This window comes from Pseudorasbora parva, chromosome 21 (assembly GCF_024679245.1).
Source record: "Pseudorasbora parva isolate DD20220531a chromosome 21, ASM2467924v1, whole genome shotgun sequence".
Lineage (NCBI taxonomy): Eukaryota > Metazoa > Chordata > Actinopteri > Cypriniformes > Gobionidae > Pseudorasbora > Pseudorasbora parva.
In genome coordinates this window covers 39170534-39189854 of record NC_090192.1, presented here as the reverse complement: position 1 = coordinate 39189854, position 19321 = coordinate 39170534, and the positions used below count along the sequence as shown (strand labels likewise).

The 19321-nt window shown below is 39.8% G+C and overlaps 1 protein-coding gene across 1 annotated transcript; it reads left to right on the top strand.

Moving 5' to 3' along the window:
* The first annotated feature begins 2626 nt into the window (after positions 1-2626).
* On the top strand, positions 2627-14601 carry LOC137055853 (pancreatic secretory granule membrane major glycoprotein GP2-like). Its single transcript, XM_067429751.1, has 12 exons — positions 2627-3043; positions 3128-3199; positions 5300-5698; positions 5774-6157; positions 6253-6339; positions 8952-9071; positions 9182-9366; positions 11362-11519; positions 12868-13113; positions 13357-13519; positions 13670-13772; positions 13904-14601. The coding sequence occupies exons 1-12, from the start codon at positions 2647-2649 to the stop codon at positions 14011-14013; spliced, it is 2424 nt and encodes an 807-aa protein (XP_067285852.1). The 5' UTR covers positions 2627-2646; the 3' UTR covers positions 14014-14601.
* The last annotated feature ends 4720 nt before the right edge of the window (positions 14602-19321 follow it).

The window sequence follows — 19321 nt, the reverse complement described above, 5'->3', positions numbered from 1 at the left end:
CAAGCCAGACCCGCATCAAGATGTTTGGTCTGAAAACTCACCATTGACAGCTCAATCTCAGGGGCTGAGATTAAAGCCGATAAACGGTCTTCTTTCAAACTCCCTCTGCACGTCGTGCACGCAATTGGATAGCGCTACAACCAACCAGAGCAACGAAGGTGAAGCAGAGCTAGTTGAAAGTTTAAACTTTCTCCGTATCCGGTCGGCAAAACTCCGAACACATCTTCCCTTCTTAAGAATGACTTCAGTGCCGTTCTTTGTTCTTTTCTCATAGAAGTCTTCCAGAGTCGCGGTCAAAGCTGATTCGAAAGATCGTTGTTCGCCAGTTTCTGTGTTTACTAGAAGCACGCAAGCGCAACCCGGCCGTCATTATTTTAAGCCCCGCCCACCGACTCTACACACAATGTGATTGGTCCGAACAGAGTTTGGCATTTACAGCTCAGAAGTGTATTGAGTGTGTATGAAGAGGCTCTGCTCAACGGCTGGTGGTTCTCAGTATCGAACGTGTCCGAGAGAAGCGGTTTTCGGATCTGTCCTGCTGATCTGAGGACCACTGCTAGTTCAGTTATTTGCACATGCTCAGTATCAGCTGCTCATGAGTTCATCAGTACTATCAGCAAAACATGTCTCAGTTCAGTGAACGGTTAGAGTTACAACATATAATTCAAGATATTAGTTTATTTCTATTTGGAGGGACTGTCACTCATGTCAGAAAGTGAGTAACTTAAATTAACTTTAAATTAACACTGATTTGAGATGCGAACCATTTAGAACGATTCAGTCTTTTGCTACTTAACAGATGTGTTTTATAAATGCCTACACCTACCCCAACCCAAAGCATACCCTTACAGTAATGCAGATACGGTCATTAAATGACGCAATATTGATGTGCGCATGCCCAGTGCCCGTAGTTGTATCCCTTAAACTCATCACCGTGCTGGACGTAGTGTGATAACATCACCGTTTCAGAAAATATACGGATTCGCTGTACACACAAAGACGGAAGATGACCGTTTTCAGATTTATCCGCTTTGGGACCCGGTTTAGAAAAATATCGGATTCATGCTTCAAAACGCCGGATCCGTGCGGACGAAACGCTGATACGGTACAAAATTTATACGTATACAGCTAAACGCGTCTCCGTGTGGACGGGGCCTAAGTCTCAAACATCATTGCCTCCTACTTCTTATGTAAATCTCCTAAATCCAAAACACCACGGAAAAAAACTGATTCTCAACATAAGGCCAAATGTGACGCAAGCATTGGGGATCATTTATATGCACGCCCCTAACATTTGCGCCTGTCCAAACATGTGCATTGTCAGGCGGAACTGACGTCACGGAGCCGAATCATCAGGACTGCAGCGTCACTCGAGGATAGCAAAAACGGCAACTCTCATGACACATCATGTTTAGCCTGTGCAGGGACTGTTGTCATATGTCAGCAGTCATAGTTGAGGTTTATTATAATCGGATACCACAACAAATCGTTTGTTTGTTCGGCCCTTTTCAAGCAAGCTTCGCTCAGCATCTTAAGGGGAAACTGTATTCCTGCAAGCAGTAAGTAGTGATTTATCCACTTATTGACTAGCTGTTTAAACAATTCCTGATTAAATGGAAAGTTTCTTAGAGAGACCGCATTGTCTAGATGACGCAAGATGCTAGTACAGTAACAACAGGAAACACCAAGTACCATACAAAACTAAATAGTGTGTCTAATGACAAAGGTTATTATTTTGTATTACAAAATAGTGCTCTACTTCCTGCTCTCTACTGCGCATGTAACCCCTACTGCTCGGACCGGGACTCGAACCCGGGTCCACCAGCATGAGAGTCGGACGCTCTAACAAGGAGGCTAAAGGCTGCAACCTCTAGCCTCAGTCGCTAGAGCGTCTCTTGAAGTCAGAGGAGTGAGGTTTACTCGCACAGCAACTTCTACTAGCTGGCCTCCGTTACACTCACCCCCCTAAACCTCACTCCCATCCGGGTCACGGCACCAATGTAACCCCTACTGCTCGGACCGGGACTCGAACCCGGGTCCACCGGCATGAGAGTCGGACGCTCTAACAAGGAGGCTAAAGGCTGCAACCTCTAGCCTCAGTCGCTAGAGCGTCTCTTGAAGTCAGAGGAGTGAGGTTTACTCGCACAGCAACTTCTACTAGCTGGCCTCCGTTACACGCAGACTCTGGTTCCAAGATGTCAGCGTCGTGCGGGGCGTCTGAAAGCTTCAACTCTGGTCAGCGGAAACGGATGAAGTTGTGTCGTCCATATTTTTTACGGTCTATGATACTATCGGGTATATACTATGCTAAACGTGCAATCTGGCAACCATATGCACGTGCGCGGATGATCTGAAAACACCCATAAACAAGTAACCTGCATTTTAGCAATCTCCATTTGAGATTTGCTTAAAGTGTCATTCAGTCGGTGTTCTGTCAGGACTCTCAAGCCACTTCGCTGAATAACTGAACTTGTGTGAGTTGCTGAAATAAGCCAATCAGAGCAGAGCTCAACATTAATATTCATGACCCTTCCAAATAAGACCATTAAAGCAGATGTTTTTGTTCAGACTGACTTTTACTTTTTGTACTTTTAGAAAATGTATTACTAGTAGAAATTAAACATTAACAGTTCTTTTGCAATCTCCATGACAGTTGCTTTCCAGAACATCAGCAGTGATCCCTGCTACAACTATGAGTCTCTGGATCGTCCCTGGAGAGCCAACAATGAAAGTGGAGATCACATTTGTGATGAACATTTCTCCTGGAATGGCTGGTACCGGCTCTTCTACAATGGAATGGACATCCGGATGCCAGAGACCAATGTTAGTTTATTCAGATGTAACACACTGATCAACCTGTGGCTCAACGGTTCTAACCCTCAGATAGAGGATGGAGTGGTGATCAGGGAGGTCTGTGGAGGGCCTTATTACTGGGATTGCAGTTATTACAAGACACAACCCATCAGAGTGAAAGCGTGCCCAGGCAATTACTATGTCTATGAACTTGTAAAACAAAAATATAGGTGTTCAGGATACTGCACAGGTAATGTGGTCTTCTCATTTCTTTTTAGTCTTTCAAACTTTTTTAAAATGATTTCTCTTATGATATGAATTTCCATCTTTTTAGATGTCAGCACTATTTCACAGCCAGTTTCCACTGTGAGTCCATATATATTTACTGGATCCACTATCACCTGGAGTAAGTTGTAAATAATATATGAATGTTAATAAAAATGATCTCAATAGAAACATTTGGTAACACTTTACAATACGGGTGCATTAATATGCATTAATTCATGCTCACAGATAACAAGTTAAAGGGGGGGTGAAACACTCAGTTTCAGTCAATCTCATGTCAATCTTGAGTACCTATAGAGTAGTACTACATCCTTCATATCTCCGAAAAGTCTTTAGTTTTATTATATTTATAAAAGAAATATAGGCTGTACCGAGTCTTTCCGGAAAAAAATGAGCGGCTGGAGGCGTATCGTGTGGGCGGAGCTAAAGAATGATGAGCGCACAAAGCGGTGACGTCCTCAAGCGTGGAGAAGCCCATGGCTATCGATCTCAGCTAATAGATATATGATCCAGAATCATTCGGAGGCCGAAATTAATTGAACAGGAGTAACAGCAGCAGCAGGACGTCCGTCTCTGTGGTATGGACTGTATTTAGTGGCCTGTCAACATTTGTGTCTTTACTCGCAGTTTATGAGGACGATTCGGTTTATGGACTATTGTATGTGACTAAACCTTAGCAGTAGCAAAAACGGTTTTGCACGTCAGACTAGTGTAACGTTATACAGAGAACAACAATAGAGTAACCGTTAGCGCATTTGAATGACGAAGCACGCGATCGTGTCGTTTACTGATGTTTACTCACGCGACGATAGCCGACAGCACAGACATTTGAAGCAGTTTTACTCACCGGCTGCTTCCAAAGCAGGACCGCTCTGTCAAAAACACACTTCTTTGGTATGATTTGGTAAAGTCCTGACAGCAGTGAACGGTGGAGATCCTGAAGCGATGTTGTGAAGCTTCCCGTCATTTCTGCGTTCAAATCGGGTCAAATGCAGCGCTGCCTTCCCAGAATGCTGTGCTGAAGCGTTGAAGTCGCTCGACGTCACCCATAGGAATAAAGTGGAGCGCGGCGCCTGGATCGACTGGATCTGCAGCTGAGAGTGTTTATGGGCATGCATTTCCTCTCTCGCTCTAGTCTCGCGCGCGCACCCTACCGGGAGAAGAGCCCGTACGGCCCATACAAGGACCTTCCGCTCTATTAACGTCAACCAGAGCCATACTCGAAAAAAACTCTCCGAAACTTGTGAGAAACCGGAAGGAGTATTTTTAACACAGAAATACTCCGTCAAACGTCCAACATTAGTTTTTGAAACTTTGTCTATGTTTAGGATGGGAATCCAAGTCTTTAACAGTGTAAAAAGCTCAGTATGCATGAAACAGCATTTCACCGCCCCTTTAATGTATGACTCATTGCTACATGAGCAACTAATGGACATTCTATATGATTAATAGATTAAGTATTATATGAATTGATTATATGAATTAAATATGACATCAATTCCCTAATAACATATTATATTAATAATGTAAATGAATGTGTTAATTACCACAATCGGTCAAAGCCATGCATTTCAACTTCCAGTTGTCTGCTTTAATTAATCATAGCTAATTATTTACAAAGGTTTATTATGTTATGACTTTACTTGCATGTTTACTTGTTGTGGCACAACTATTAACTAATTCAAAATAAATTCAAAACTCATAACCCCAATGACATTTACTTAACAATTTGTTAATAGTGATATGCCTCAACAAGTAAAGTCATAACATAATGAAACCTTTGTAAATCATTAATTAAAGCAAACTGGACATTTAAATGCATGCCTTTGACCTGTTATGGTAATTAACATATGAATTTACACTATTAGTTAATATAAGTTATAAGGGAATAAATACAATATGACACATTTAACTAATGATAATTTAATGATTACTTAATCTATTCATCATATATCTTCATTAGTAGCTGATGCAGTTAATAAATGATTTAGTTCTTCATGATTCATACATTAACTCATGATCATCTGTGCATTAGTTAAGCATGAATTAATGTATATTAGTGCACCCGTATTGTAGTGTTACCAAAAAATTGCTATTTTTTCTCTTTTGTGTTTGAATGATTTAAGAATAGTATGGTTATTGACTGATTTAGATTTGCACTTGTGATGTTCCTCATTGAATTATAACTTGTTATTTTACTCTCATCATCTCTCGCTAACAGATTACGACCCATGCAATAAATACAGCATTCTCGACAACTACTGGAGAAGCACACTCAATTACTGGACTGTGTATAGATCTACATCTATGCCTGGTCATGATGACACTCGTGTAGAATGGGATGGCTGGTATCGTCTCTTCATTAATGGATCAAGTGCTCAGATGCCTGAGTGGTGTGCGACTTACATGTTATGTGGAGGTTATAGTTCTCTGTGGCTTGGTGGCTCTCATCCTCGACTAGAAGATGGAGTTGTTACTCGTGAAATCTACGGCTCTCGATATAGTCAGTGCCGTCGCTACAGATCCAACCCAATCCAAGTCAAAGCTTGTCCTGGAAATTATTATGTCTACAAATTTACCAGGCCGGCTCTTGCAATCCCAGCTCCTGTATATTGTGCAGGTACATTCATTATTCTTCATATTTGACATGTTTATCTGCAATATATAATGTTCTCTTTAATCTTTTTTTCACAAGTATCTTTCATCACCCCAAGTGTTGACCCCTGCTACAACTATACCAGTCTGAATGAGTCTTGGAGGGCCACTGATCGTTATAACTTAGAAAAGTGTGATTATAATGTGGACTGGAAGGGCTGGTACAGGCTGTTCTACAATGGTCTAAATGCTCAGATGCCAGAATCATGTGTTAATTACGGCATGTGTGGCACTAGCTACCCACTGTGGCTCAACGGATCTCACCCACAGCTGGAAGATGGAGTGGTCACCCGTCAGGTCTGTGCCTCTGCATATGGTTACTGCTGTTCTCACACATCCCACTCTATAAGAGTCAAAGCCTGTCCAGGAAATTACTATGTTTATGAGTTTGTCAAACCAGTACTTTGTGGAGCTTACTGTGCAGGTGAGCATTTACTCATTTGTGCTCAAGTAATTTATTTTTCTGGATTTTTTTGTGTGAAAATTATTAATGTTGAAATCAAATGTTTCTAATACCAGAAGCCTCAAATCAGTCCATCTCAATGTCTACAACAACAGAGATAATCTCATCCACTGAATCCATTACTCCAACAATCACAACTACTGGTAAATATGGTCTTGACTCTTCTAAAAACTCTCATGAGCATCTCTTTGTATTTATATTAAACATGTTCTCTTGAAGTCTTGCTGTTAAAAGCTTTACATGAATTCACTGCAGTCCCAGATGGAGTACTGAAGGAAAATTAAAATTGAGCGAAGTATAGTAGGAGGGCAGAGACGGGCTATGTGCCCACCACTTGCAAATCAAGTTTTAAAAGTATTCTTCTTAAAGTCAAGTTGCAAGTTAGCCTGACAAGCCAGACCCACATCAAGATGTTTGGTCTGAAAACTCACCATTAACAGCTCAATCTCAGGGGCGGGATAATCGGTTGTCTTTCAAACTCCCTCTGCACGCGATAGGATAGCGCTACAACCAACCAGAGCAACTCCAAGTACCATACAAAACTAAATAGTATGTCTAATGACAAAGGTTATTATTTTGTTTTACAAAAATACAACCGTAGATACGTTGCTTAAAGATCGTTCACTCCATCCTTCTAACAAACGTCACCTTTTCCAACATACAAGTTAAAACGACATTCATTTAGTAATAATATAAGGATGTAATTAAACACCGACTGAATGACACTTTAAGCAAATATCTCAAATGGAGATTGATAAAATGTAGCTTACTTGTTTATTGGTGTTTTCAGATCATCCGTGCGAGAGAGAGGGTTTGCGTGCATATGGTTGCCAGATTGGATTTTCACTGAAAAGCTCTGTTTGGGGGATTTAAATGACTGAAATCTGGTCTCTGCACAAACACAAGCTCTTTCTGGCGCACGGATGATCTGAAAACACCAATAAACAAGTTATCAATCTCAATCATTTTATCAATCTCCATTTGAGATGTTTTTTCAGTCTGTCTGTGTTCTGTCAGGGTGGTCAGGACTCACAAGCTGCTTCACTGAACTGCTGTGAGCTGCTGAAATAAGCCAATCAGAGCAGAGCTTAACATTAATATTCATGACTCTTCCAAATAAGGCAAAAACAGAGCATTACATCCTAGGGACAATTTATAGGGTTGTAAATGGACCTGGAAACCTGTATCTGGACAAGTTTTGCCCTTAAATAAGCCACATACCCTCTATGTTAGCCTAGAAATCTAGACCCACCCTAGCGGCAGCAAATTTAATCTCCCCGCAAGTGTCGTCTAGGAACTCTCAATACCCTTCTGAGCTGTATTCCTCACAATCTGGACGGGCCAATCACGTCGTGTATAGAGTTGGCGGGCGGGGCCATAATGACGACGGCCGAGTTGCTTTTGCGTGCTTCTAGTAAACACAGAAACTGGCGAACGGCGGCGGTTTTTCGAATCAGCTTTGACCGCGACTCTGGAAGACTTGGAGTTGAGCTTTTCTCTGAGAAAAGAACAAAGAACGGCACTGAAGTCATTCTTAAAAAGGGAAGATGTGTTCGGAGTTTAGCCGACCGGTGAATGTTTAATCTATCAAGCTGTTTCACCTTCGTTGCTCTGGTTGGTGTAGCGCTATCCTATCGCGTGCAGAGGGAGTTTGAAAGACAACCGTTTATCCCGCCCCTCAGATTGAGCTTCCAGACCAAACATCTTGATGTGGGTCTGGCTTGTCAGGCTACCTCTATGTAGATATCAGAGAACAATTTTGTTCAAAATTGTTTCAAATCATTCTAGGCGGGCACCTTTAATCAAAATAGGATAGAAGCAGGAATGGGTTCAGGGCAGGAAGATAAAGGCAATACAGGAGTACCAATGGATAGGTTAGTGCTTTTCTAAATTTATGTCATCAACTGTTCAGAACAAGCAAAAACAAAGACAGAGATCAAAATCATAGTTAAGGCAGCAGCTAAAGACTTAAACATGAAAGATTTATCATAGAAAAAGATACACCCTGACCTTAACCATGAAGAAGGGAGCGCAGATACAGCGTCTAAAAGCATAACATAATTTTGTTAATTCATTGGAATGCTAGAAGTCTGTTAGCAAATGGATATGAGTTTAAGGGATACATTGAAACATTAGTAAAGGAACCAGATATCATATGCATTCAGGAGATGGGGTTTCAAACCTAACATGGATTTCATTATTAAAGGGTTTAGTACCGCAAAGATAGATTCAATGGAAATGGAGGAGGATGTGCAATATTTATTAAATAAGGTTTAAAGGTGATTAGATAAAATACAAGAATTAGAGGTAATAGTTATTGAATTAAGGAACAAAAAGGGAAGGATTAAAGTGATTAACTTCTATAACCCATGAAAAACTAGAATCAATACTGGAACAATGGAGAGGTAAAATTATTTGGTGTAGAGCTTTAAATGCACATAGTAAGCTTTGGTGTCGTAGTAGTTGGGAAGTATGGAAGCACTAGGAAGTGATTACTATCCTATTTTTACAGAAATATGAATAGAAAGGCAAATTAAAAATTCTGTAGGGTGGTTAGTCAAAATTATATGTCAGCACAGAATATATTGTGATTTTGTCACCAGTGTTACTAAAGATGTAGGTAGCTGAAGTAGCCTGGAAGTTAACCTTTAGAGAAAAGGCAGTTAAGCACCAGTTGTCTATTTTGGACTTGACCACAAACCAGGGTAAACATCTCTTTGTGTTGTATTTCATCCATCTGTTCTTTTCCTCTTAGATGTGAGAGATCGCTGTTCTAAGCTCAACTGCTCTGAGGATGAAAGATGTGGGAAGAAAAATGGTGTTTACGGCTGTTTATGTAACGATGACCATCCCAGATCACAAAATGACTCTTTTGGTTGGTATCATTCAACAAAAAAATATGAAATATAATTTTTTCGCTAGTTACTTGTCTTTTTCTTTTTAAATAGTTATGACAATCTTTTCGCTGTTTCTTTTCCCTCTCAGATTTCTCAGAAACCTGTGAAAGCAGCTCTGGCTCCATGTCTGTGTCTCGCTGTCAGCTCTTTGAGGCTGGTTTTCCAGCTGATGTCTTACACCTCAATGATCCGCGCTGCAAAGGAACGGTCCGGAATGGCAGAGTGGAATTCCATTATGATAATGATCAACACATCTGTGGTACAAATCTTGCGGTAGGTTTACCTATGTATAATCACATACATCATCCAAATATTTGTACTTTCTGATTGAACCAACAGTTTGATCTGACCACTTGGGGAATCTCCATCACCCCTTCCCACCAGCACAACCCAGGTGCTAGTTCAGAGCTAGTGCTATTGACGGTTCAGAGTTAATTCGACTGAATAGCCTTCTAAGAACCGGTTTGCCTTTTCACAGGCCACAGAGCCACCACAGAGCCAGGTCTTGCGTCATCGTATACATCTCATTTTTCTCAGCATTACTAGGGTGACACCAGGCTTGTTTGAGATGCATTGGCGTTGCGTAGAAAGTACCGCATAAGCGATTCAAAAGTTTAAGGATAATTTTTTTTTAGCTTTCTGTCATTTGTTCATCATCTTAACTTTATTTTTTGTGACGCATTATTTTGTTGCGCTTCTGTTATGATAACTAGACATCCACTCTTGCATTTTGTGTGTAACTGAGGCCAGCTAGTGAGAGGCTGATGACTGCTAGAGAATGTGATGGTTACTGTTTAGCGTCCTTGTTAGTGCACCTGCCTCGCATGCCAGTGATCAGGGTTCAAAACCGACTCGGAGCAGTTAGGATTGGAGAGTAAACTTTGGAGGTGGAGCAATGAAGAAATGGGTGTGTTTGTTTGGGTGGATTTCAAATAACAACAACGTTCAGAAAAGACTTAGAAATATTGCTTACTCCACCTTTAAGAACCACTTTTCCTAGTTCAGAGCTGGTCCTTTCGATGTCAAAAGACACATAACTGTTTTGAAACTAGGCTCTGGCTCTAAATCAGCACTCAAACTGCCTTGTGGAAAAGCGGTATATTAGACTTTGAGATGTCTGTAGGCAGGTCTATAAGGGTACTGAATCTTTAACAACCAAGGGAATGTCCCAAAAAGACCCTCCCTAAAGACTTCGAACATTTTGGCAAACCAAGACTCCAGAGTACCTTTCTGAACTGGTTTGGTTCCGATCGGACAAAAAAACAAGGATTAGTTTGCAAAAGTAGGTTTTTAGAAATATCCAAAATACCTGAGAAGTTCTGCGACAAACAGTTTGGGAGTTATGAGCCATTGCGTACTTTTGAGCGCTGTAGCGCCCCCAGCCGATTGGGACTAGATTTGGTGACATTGTAGACGGATAGGGTACTACCATCCCTCAAAGTTAAGCCTCTATAGCCCCTTTCACACTGCACGTCGGACCCGCAATATTACCGGAACATTGCCGGGTCGCCTTCTGTGTGAAAGCAACCACGTCCCGGAATAGATTACCGAACTGAACCCGGGTCGGGGACCTAGTAACATTGCGGGGTTCGATCCGGGACGAGCGCTGTGTGAACAAAAGCCAAAACTAATGCCGGAACGAGTACGTAGTTATCGTGCGACTCCTAGAGCTTGTTTTTTCAATAATACAACCCTGCAGTGCCAGAAGAGCTCGTCGGTGTTTTAAACGCAGAGAGTGTTCGTATACAAAAGAAACTAAAATGAAACAAACAGAAATGTGCGCAAACTGGACACAAGTCGAGACCACGGAGCTCCTTACTATCCGCGCTGAAGCTGAGATCGCTCGCCGTTATACGTCACATCCGGATGTCACGTGTCAACTCGATCCGGGACCGTTAAGCGTTGTTTGTGAAAGCGCACATATTACGGTATTTCGCTGGCAGTGTGAATGGACCAAATCTAACGGCCCGGGAACAAATGCCGGGTCGCATTATCCGTGTATTTGCCGGAATCGCAGTGTGAAAGGGGCTAGAGAGATTCAGTCAGGAAGGGTGCACCAGAGACTGGAACTTTTACCCCCATTCTCCACAATTAATAAGTCACCCACCATTATTTCATTTGACTGATGCATCTTTTTGGCACATACATAATCATACAGTTTAGAGTGCTGCTTTAATATTTTTTTCTTTTAATACCGTCAATTTCAATTTATATACCATCGAATTCAATTTAGGATGAATTACAAAACGTTTTATTTGCTGTCCACAGGCTAACGGCACCCACTTCATCTATGATAACTTTATTCTGGGGGCACCGAGGTCAGGAGGTCTCATCAGCAGAGAGAAAATCCTGAAGCTTTCTTTCAAATGTGTTTATCCTCAAACACAAAAACTTTCCATGAATGTGGAGATCAACTCACTGGAGAGGTGCGATATTTACTTTATTAAAGGAGTAGTTCACCAAAACACAGAATTTTGTATCAATCGCTAATGTCTTGATTTGTTCCAAGTAGTGTTGTCAAAAATATCGATATTTCGATATGTATCGATACTGGAATATCTGAAACGATACGATTCTCAGTTTTTACAGTATCGATATCAGCTGCGCTCTCTCTGACCGTCAGCGAGTTGACACACACCGGCATATTCTCACTCAGCCCGGTTAACATCTGAGCACAGCGAACGCACGTTCTGCTGGACTTATTCCTCATGACAGTGTGTTAGTGTGTGATCGGTCTGAATTTCGCGCGGGATTGCACATAAATTAATTCTACTAGTCCCCGCAGATTTCGTGCTCACATCTGAAGCGCACACACACATAGCCATGCGTCCGTTAGTCTTAAAGGGACCGCAGTCATTTGTTATTCAAACTACAAAAAGACAAACGATCAACTGCTCTTGACTGATCAACTTGTGTAACTTTAATAGTTTCATCTATACGCTATTGAATTTTTTACAAAGAACATTATCCAATGTTGTTTTAAATGTAATTACTATGCATTTTTTTTATTCAGTTTCTTATCTGAATGTTAGACCTACCTGAAAAAATAAAGCAGTCTGTTTAATTTGTATCTTCTATTCTATTGCATTTATTTGTGCTATTGTTTGTAATCTGTTTATTTGTTCTTATTTTATTACTGTTTACTCGTCTTTTTAAATTCAATTTACCGTTTGAAATCAAGCTTTCTTGTGCTGTGTGTAAGCTATTGCAACACATTTACACCATTGTAAAAAATACATTGAGATAGCAAAAATTTGTGAGATAATTTAAATAGTAATTGATCAATAATTGTTCAAATCAAAACGATGCCCAACCCTAAGGAACATGCTGGCCACATTAATTTTTTGTAAAAAATAACAATGAATAATAACAAGTTCTGTTGTCATATTAAGCATCTTATCTTTTTTTTTTTTTTTTTTACTGTGGTATCGATTTAGTATCGATATATCGATATTTTAGTCTGGTATCGTATCGAAGTCATAATTTTGGTATCGTGACAACACTAGTTCCAAGAAACACCTTTCAATGCAGTAAATCCATATGGGGACTTACAAGCTTTAAAAAGTACAAAAAAGTCCATATGACAAAATTATTAAATCTTCGTCTAAAGTTGAAAGAATGGGTGAACTAATCCTTTAAGCAGAAAAATAAATGTATTAAAAAAATAAATATATGGTAATATTCTTTAAATCAAGAATATATAGTTTATTTCTAAAACTGAATTTTAGACACAATACAAACGTTTTAACACAGATCTATCTATTATTTCATCAGCATTGTGCACAAGACTCTTCCCGCTGGTGAAGGCAGATATCGGGTCCGGATGATTCCATATCAGGATGAGGAGTTTATCCGGCCCTTCACTGGTAGAGTGGATGCAGAGCTCGACCAGGAGATGCATGTGGAAGTTCGTGTTGAGGGGGTCAACAGCCGCCAGTTTGCCCTGGTGATGGACACGTGTTGGGCTACACCTGAGAATGATCCTGATTACAGCCTCCGCTGGGACCTCATCCGTTCAGAGTAAAGCTCTGCTTTCCCCCCAATTCCTTTAAGCTTAGCCTTAACTCAATGTAACATTTTTACTGAATAAATTATATTCATATCACTTTTAGGATTGCATTACATGCTTTGTCTTTCAGTATTTCAGAACTAAAGCACAATATTCCATTTGCACATGGAATGCAAATGCATGATGATTTACAGGAGATCACTTTTTTATTGAATGATTCAAATGAACGAATTTGTCATTATTGATATTCTCAGGTGTCCCAATCCAGATGACAACACAGTGGAGCTGCTGCAGAACGGCGTCTCCACATCCAGCCGTTTCTCCTTCAGGATGTTTATCTTCACTGCAAACTCCACTAAGCTTTACCTGCACTGTGCTGTTCACCTTTGCCTTCGGTCAAGCAATCGCTGCTCAACTGTGAGTTCTGATTTCTTTTCTTCTTCTTTTATAGCTAACGGGTAAAATGGAATGGAACTGATTGTGCCATCTAGAGTTATAGTAGTAAGATACTTTTGTAAACTGGGTAAAAATCTCATCAGATTCTGGTAATCCTTTTTCAATCTTTAGGACTGTGCCTCTGGACACCAGCAGAGAGAGGGCAGGTCTCTGGACTTCCATGACAGTGCTTCCATATCCATGGGTCCTCTGGTGTGGTCTGAACGGAGCTTAGGTAAACATTCAAATTAGTAACCTTAATGCCTAATTTTCCCTTTTTACTTATGTCACAACTATGTATGATTTAAGCCATATTTGTTTTTCAACTTTACCATGCACTGAACCATGTCTTGTCCTCCTTCACAGACATACAGAGCCCAGGAAAAGTGCAAGTGTCCAGGGCACCAGGGCTGTGTGGTTCCGTCATCATTTTGATGGTTTCACTCCTTAGTGCATACACTGCGTTGTATGTTTAAACATATAACTTCCTTTGAATTCTTTAATTATACATTTCGATTTTTTTTTAATCCTATCTGATTTTTTCACTGTACAATGGATTAGGAACAATTGACTCTGAACTTTTAAATAAATTGTTCTGCTTTGGCTTGTATTTGTACCTCATAATAATAAACCTATGATAAAATTCTGTCTAGTATGATACAAGGATAAATGATTGAATTGCTGCTTTCTTGATTTTTAATATTACTTAAAATATTTAATACATGTTTTAAATACTCAAAAAGATTACTGTGGGAATTGCCTCTAGCTAATAACTGTTTCTTACAAGGAAATATCCTGCCTTCCTCAATAAAGTTTTAAAAAAATCATCCAGACTGATTATTCCTTCCTGACCAGTGGTGAAAAGATGTGCACCATGTCACACTGTCCAGTGCAGGTGTAGTTTTTTTTATATGGTAATTTGGCCTTTTTTCTGAAGAGTGTAGGCTACCTTGGACAGCTTCATGGGGAATTGATTTTGGTCTAATTTTGTTTTTGTTTTTTTGTTCACTAAAAAGCCACTTTAACACCAAAATTAAAATTAGCCAAGGATTTACTCACCCTCAAGTCATCCCAGGAGTATATGACATTCTTCTTTCAGACGACGAATAAAATCAGTTTACTCAAACTAAAGTCCGGGCAATTCCAAGCTTTAATGGCAGTGATTGCTTCTCTGTTTTTGAAGTCCATATGCATCTGTCCGTCAAATAAAGTGTTCCACACGGCTCTGGTGGTTAATAAAGGACTTCTGAAGCGAATTGATGCGTTTGTGTAAGAAAAATATCAATATTTAAAACTTTATAAAGTAAAGTTTCGGCGCCTCAGAAACGCTGCACTTAACTTTCGTCTATTCCCCGGATGCACGTCTTTGGTCACATGTCCTGACCATCGCGACAAAATTAAAATAAAATAACACTGAAGTCACGTCGTATCAAACTCAACAAAACAATTGTCTTGTACACCATAATCCAAAGCAGAAGTCACACATCACTAATGTTTGGTCGGTAAAACAACAACAACAATACCGGTATATATAACGTCAATCGGACGTGATATTCTTCTCTCTCTCTCTTTTTTTTTTTTTACTGGCAGTTGACAACTATTTGTTATATTACCGCCACAGCTGGACAGGAGTGTGGAACGAGAGTTGCTGCTAAACTGTACAATTAATTATTTTTTAAAAGTCCTGTATTCTTTAAAAAATTATATTATTGTAAAGTGTTACCTTAATGACAAGTAGGCAGTTTAACAGAGACTTTTTCCCAATGCATTTTCCAATAGTACAATGCAATAGTCATTGTCAATGTGTCTTTACTGTCTTGTTCCTTGCCCTGCCACATATGGACGAGACTTTAGCTGCCTTGTCAGGTGCAACAGTTTTCCAGGACCTCACAGCCTTTATCACGGGCTGTTTTGTTTTTGCCATGGCCCGTATGGTCTCGCATCGGTTCCGGCTGCATTTCAGAAAACTATGTCAATAAGTTTTTCCCAGAGGTGGAAAGTAACGAATTACATTTACTCGCGTTACTGTAATTGAGTAGCTTTTGTACTTCTACTTTTTTAAGTAGTTTTAAAAATCTGTAATTTTACTTTTACTTAAGTACATTTTGATTAAAGTATTGTACTTCGCTACATTTTAAACCACATCCATTACTGAGTAAAAATAAATCACTAATGCATTATGCAAACAGGGGAGGAAAAAAAACGCGATCCGGAAATGACTAATATTGAATAGAGGGCGCGGGACGCGGGAGAGAACATGCGCGCAAATATCAGATGGAGACGAACAAGACATACGATACGTATGTCAGTGACGCAGACCCAAGCTGTGTCCCAAAGTGAAGGGTGCGCACTTCGAAGGCCATGCACTTCGAAGGCCAGACCAGGCCACGCCTTCAAAGTGCACGAAGTGCACGAAGGGCGAACCGAGAGACAGGGTTGCCAGGTCTGAATAATAAAACCCCTCCAATTGTTATTCAAAAGTATCGGAATCACGGCCAGAATGGGCCAAAATATCCCAAAATGCGGGGCGCGGGCAGTAGAAATATTGCTTAAGTAAAGACAACGTAACCTGTGGACTATAGGCTACAAACACCCCAAAGCAACAGTAGCCTAAATGCAACCCCATTCCAGACTTGGCAACAATGAACCAAAGCGCCGTTAATGGAGCAGGTTCTGACAACTGACAGCGGACGTTCGTGAGGAGTTTTAAAAAGAGAAATGGAGCATATACTACTACTTATATATATATATATATATATATATATATATATATATATATATATATATATATATATATATACTTTTTTGAGCTTTCTATTGGGTTCTGACATGCTTCAAAGCCTGCGACGATGGGCTGGACCATAAGCATGTAAATCTGTAGCCGGTTAAATATTGTCAAATTGCAAATATTATTTAACAGTTTATTTCTTATGTTAAATGTAACTGTTACAATATATTTTCCTATATACGTCCAAGTTTTTTTTTTTTTAAGTAGGCCTACTTATTTTTATTCAACTCATCATCTCAGATGCATTTCTTATGGCATGCCATGCAGCCGTCGACCGATTCGGCCCCGCAGAGCTGCGGACAGTGGAAATATGCACTCATCCCAGAAGATGATGTCCCGCTCAGGCCTTACCAGAGTCTCTATTGTGCATTATTCCCCATCCCGTCCAGCTCCAGCTTCTCCCGCTCAGCGCAATGAAAGTGTAGAAAAGTGTTTTCTTCTGGTTTGGCTGATAATAAAAATTTGTTGTTTCTAATGTTAAACTTGTTATTTTATTGGTCTATAAATAGGCTATAGTTGTAAAAAGCCTACGTAGGCTAATAGACCAATTTATTTTCATTTACACATTTTAAATTACATGACAAGAAAATATATGTATAAACATTTAATGTATCTCCAAATTATAACGTGCATTACAAAAATAAACAATAGCTAGGCTATAGAAAAACCACTTCTCTTTAATTTAGCCTACGTTTGAAGTTAACGAAAATGAACAATAGACAGCAGTTCGTTTAATTTACAAATAACTTGCATAAAAAATAATAAGCTAGCCATTTAAATTGTTCTGTGTCGGCCACGCATTCAGCCTTTGGAGGATCGATGTTCGTTGACCGTCGTCAACATTCATTCATTCATTCATATATATATTTTAAAAAAAAAAAACTTTATTTTAGCATCTAAGTCAGCAGTTTTCGTTTGTTTGTATTTTTTCTTATAATTCTGAGTGACAGATGTCACATTTGATTTAGCCTATTTTTCTGTGATATTTGTTTTAGTGTGTTGACATAGGCTACAGCAGGCTGTAAGAAAAAGAAATGATTGCACGTACAATTCCTATCCAGTGTCTCTCTTTCTGTAAGGGAAATTTAAAAGATATCTGGAAACAAAATCTAAATTTAGCTGGATCAGTCGGGTCGGGAATAAAATAATTTATAGCGGGTGAGCACTGAGTGAATTTTGCGCGAGCGGATCGTGCGGTGCGGAATAGCGGGAGCAGGACGAAAATACAGCCCCGCACAGATTATATTTTGAAGGCTATTTAAAGAAAGTGTATGGGGGGGGGGGGGGGGGGGGGGGGAAGAAACAGCGAAAAGGGTGATAATGGACTGATTCCTCTTCTTGAGATAATGGTTGAGAAATAAATAGCATTTAAAAATTGGGAAATTAAAGTTTATCTTGCTCAGGGCAGGGAACTGGGAACTGTGTGAATGCACTAACGTTGAACGTTTTATTTACTTCTAGCGCTTGCGCTGTTGTGTTCAATAGTAGCCTACCCAGGCTACACTTGAGTTACCGACCGCTACCGTCTTTAACTGGAATCTGATCGAGTGCCGCGGGAATGCGGACCAGTCAAATCCTGTAGTCACCAGTGTGCTATGAATTCTGGGATAGGGAAGGCTGCGAAGTTATGGGAAGGTCCCATCTGCTGTACCCTTCCTTTGCCTGAGAACCGAAGAGCGCATTTTGAAGTCGCTCATGAATTGCGGCAGCCTTCGTCGCACCGCTGTGACGCAATCGCACTTCAAATGCGGCCTTCAGAGCGCTTCAGAGGTGCAGCTTTCACTTTGGGACAGCCTACGTAGTGCCGCTGTGACGTAATCGCACTTCAAATGTGGCCTTCAGAGGGTGCAGCCTTCACATTGGGACAGTCTTCGTAGTGCAGGTATGACGTAATCGCACTTCAAATGTGGCCTTCAGAGGGTGCAGCCTTCACATTGGGACAGTCTTCGTAGTGCAGGTATGACGTAATCGCACTTCAAATGCGGCCTTCGAAGTGCGCGCACTTCACTTTGGGACACAGCTCCAGGTGAAAGCAAAACGCCGTCGTGAACCCTTGGCTAGTATAGAAATACTTTGGATATAGAAAAAAATAATGTGGTGTTGTCTTGGAGGATATCAAATGTGCACAAAATGTGGATGCAAATGAAGAAACACATAGAATATGTTAGGGCACACATCCCTCTGTGCAAATAAAGGTATGTTTATAACTTAGGCCGATAGATTTCTGTGACGCAGAGGGAATCCCGGAATCCAGTCATGAACATTAACTTTACATTATAACGTAGAATTGGTGTAATACACGCAAACTGGTGGATGAACGAAAAACTCAAATGTAGAGCTTTAGGCCTTAGAAATAAATCAAATCGCGACATGGTCTGTGAACATTTAAGCACAAAACATTGCTATATGAATATATGATATGCTTGTTCTCTCTGTCAATGAGCTGCTCCGTCTACTACATATTGACTCTATTATTCTTTAAAAAATTTTACGAATTAATGATAAAAAATAAGTTGTTAATCTAATTCATAATAATTTATTGAATTTAGTTTATTAGACATGTTTTATTGAAATTTTAATAAACAAAATAAACAAATGGTTTTAAGTTTGTTATAATAAAGCATTTGTTCAACCAAATAAAAAAAGACCAATCTTCTTCATTCATTTAACATCATTTTAACTAGTGATAATAACCATCTTTTAATAATAGGTACAGTAAATGTTTAATTGATGTTTTCTGAGATAGTTGTCATATCGTGAAAATCTCATTCTATCACAACCCTACAGGGAGAGTCCCCCACCCCCACTGTTAAAAAGTAACTAAGTAACTTTTACTCTGAGTACATTTTAAATGAGCTACTTTTTACTTTTACTTGAGTAAATTTTTAGACCAGTAATTTTACTTGTACTTAAGTAAAATTTCTTTGAAGTAACAGTACTTTTACTTGAGTAGAATATTTTGTTACTCTTTCCACCTCTGGTTTTTCCCAGTGTAC

Excerpts from the sequence above, each read along its gene's own strand:
- LOC137055853 (XM_067429751.1), top strand. The coding sequence starts at position 2,647 with ATGACAGTTGCTTTCCAGAACATCAGCAGTGATCCCTGCTACAACTAT. Across the intron at positions 3,044-3,127 it reads GTGTTCAGGATACTGCACAG|ATGTCAGCACTATTTCACAG; the intron begins GTAATGTGGTCT and ends CCATCTTTTTAG. Across the intron at positions 13,520-13,669 it reads CAAGCAATCGCTGCTCAACT|GACTGTGCCTCTGGACACCA; the intron begins GTGAGTTCTGAT and ends TTCAATCTTTAG.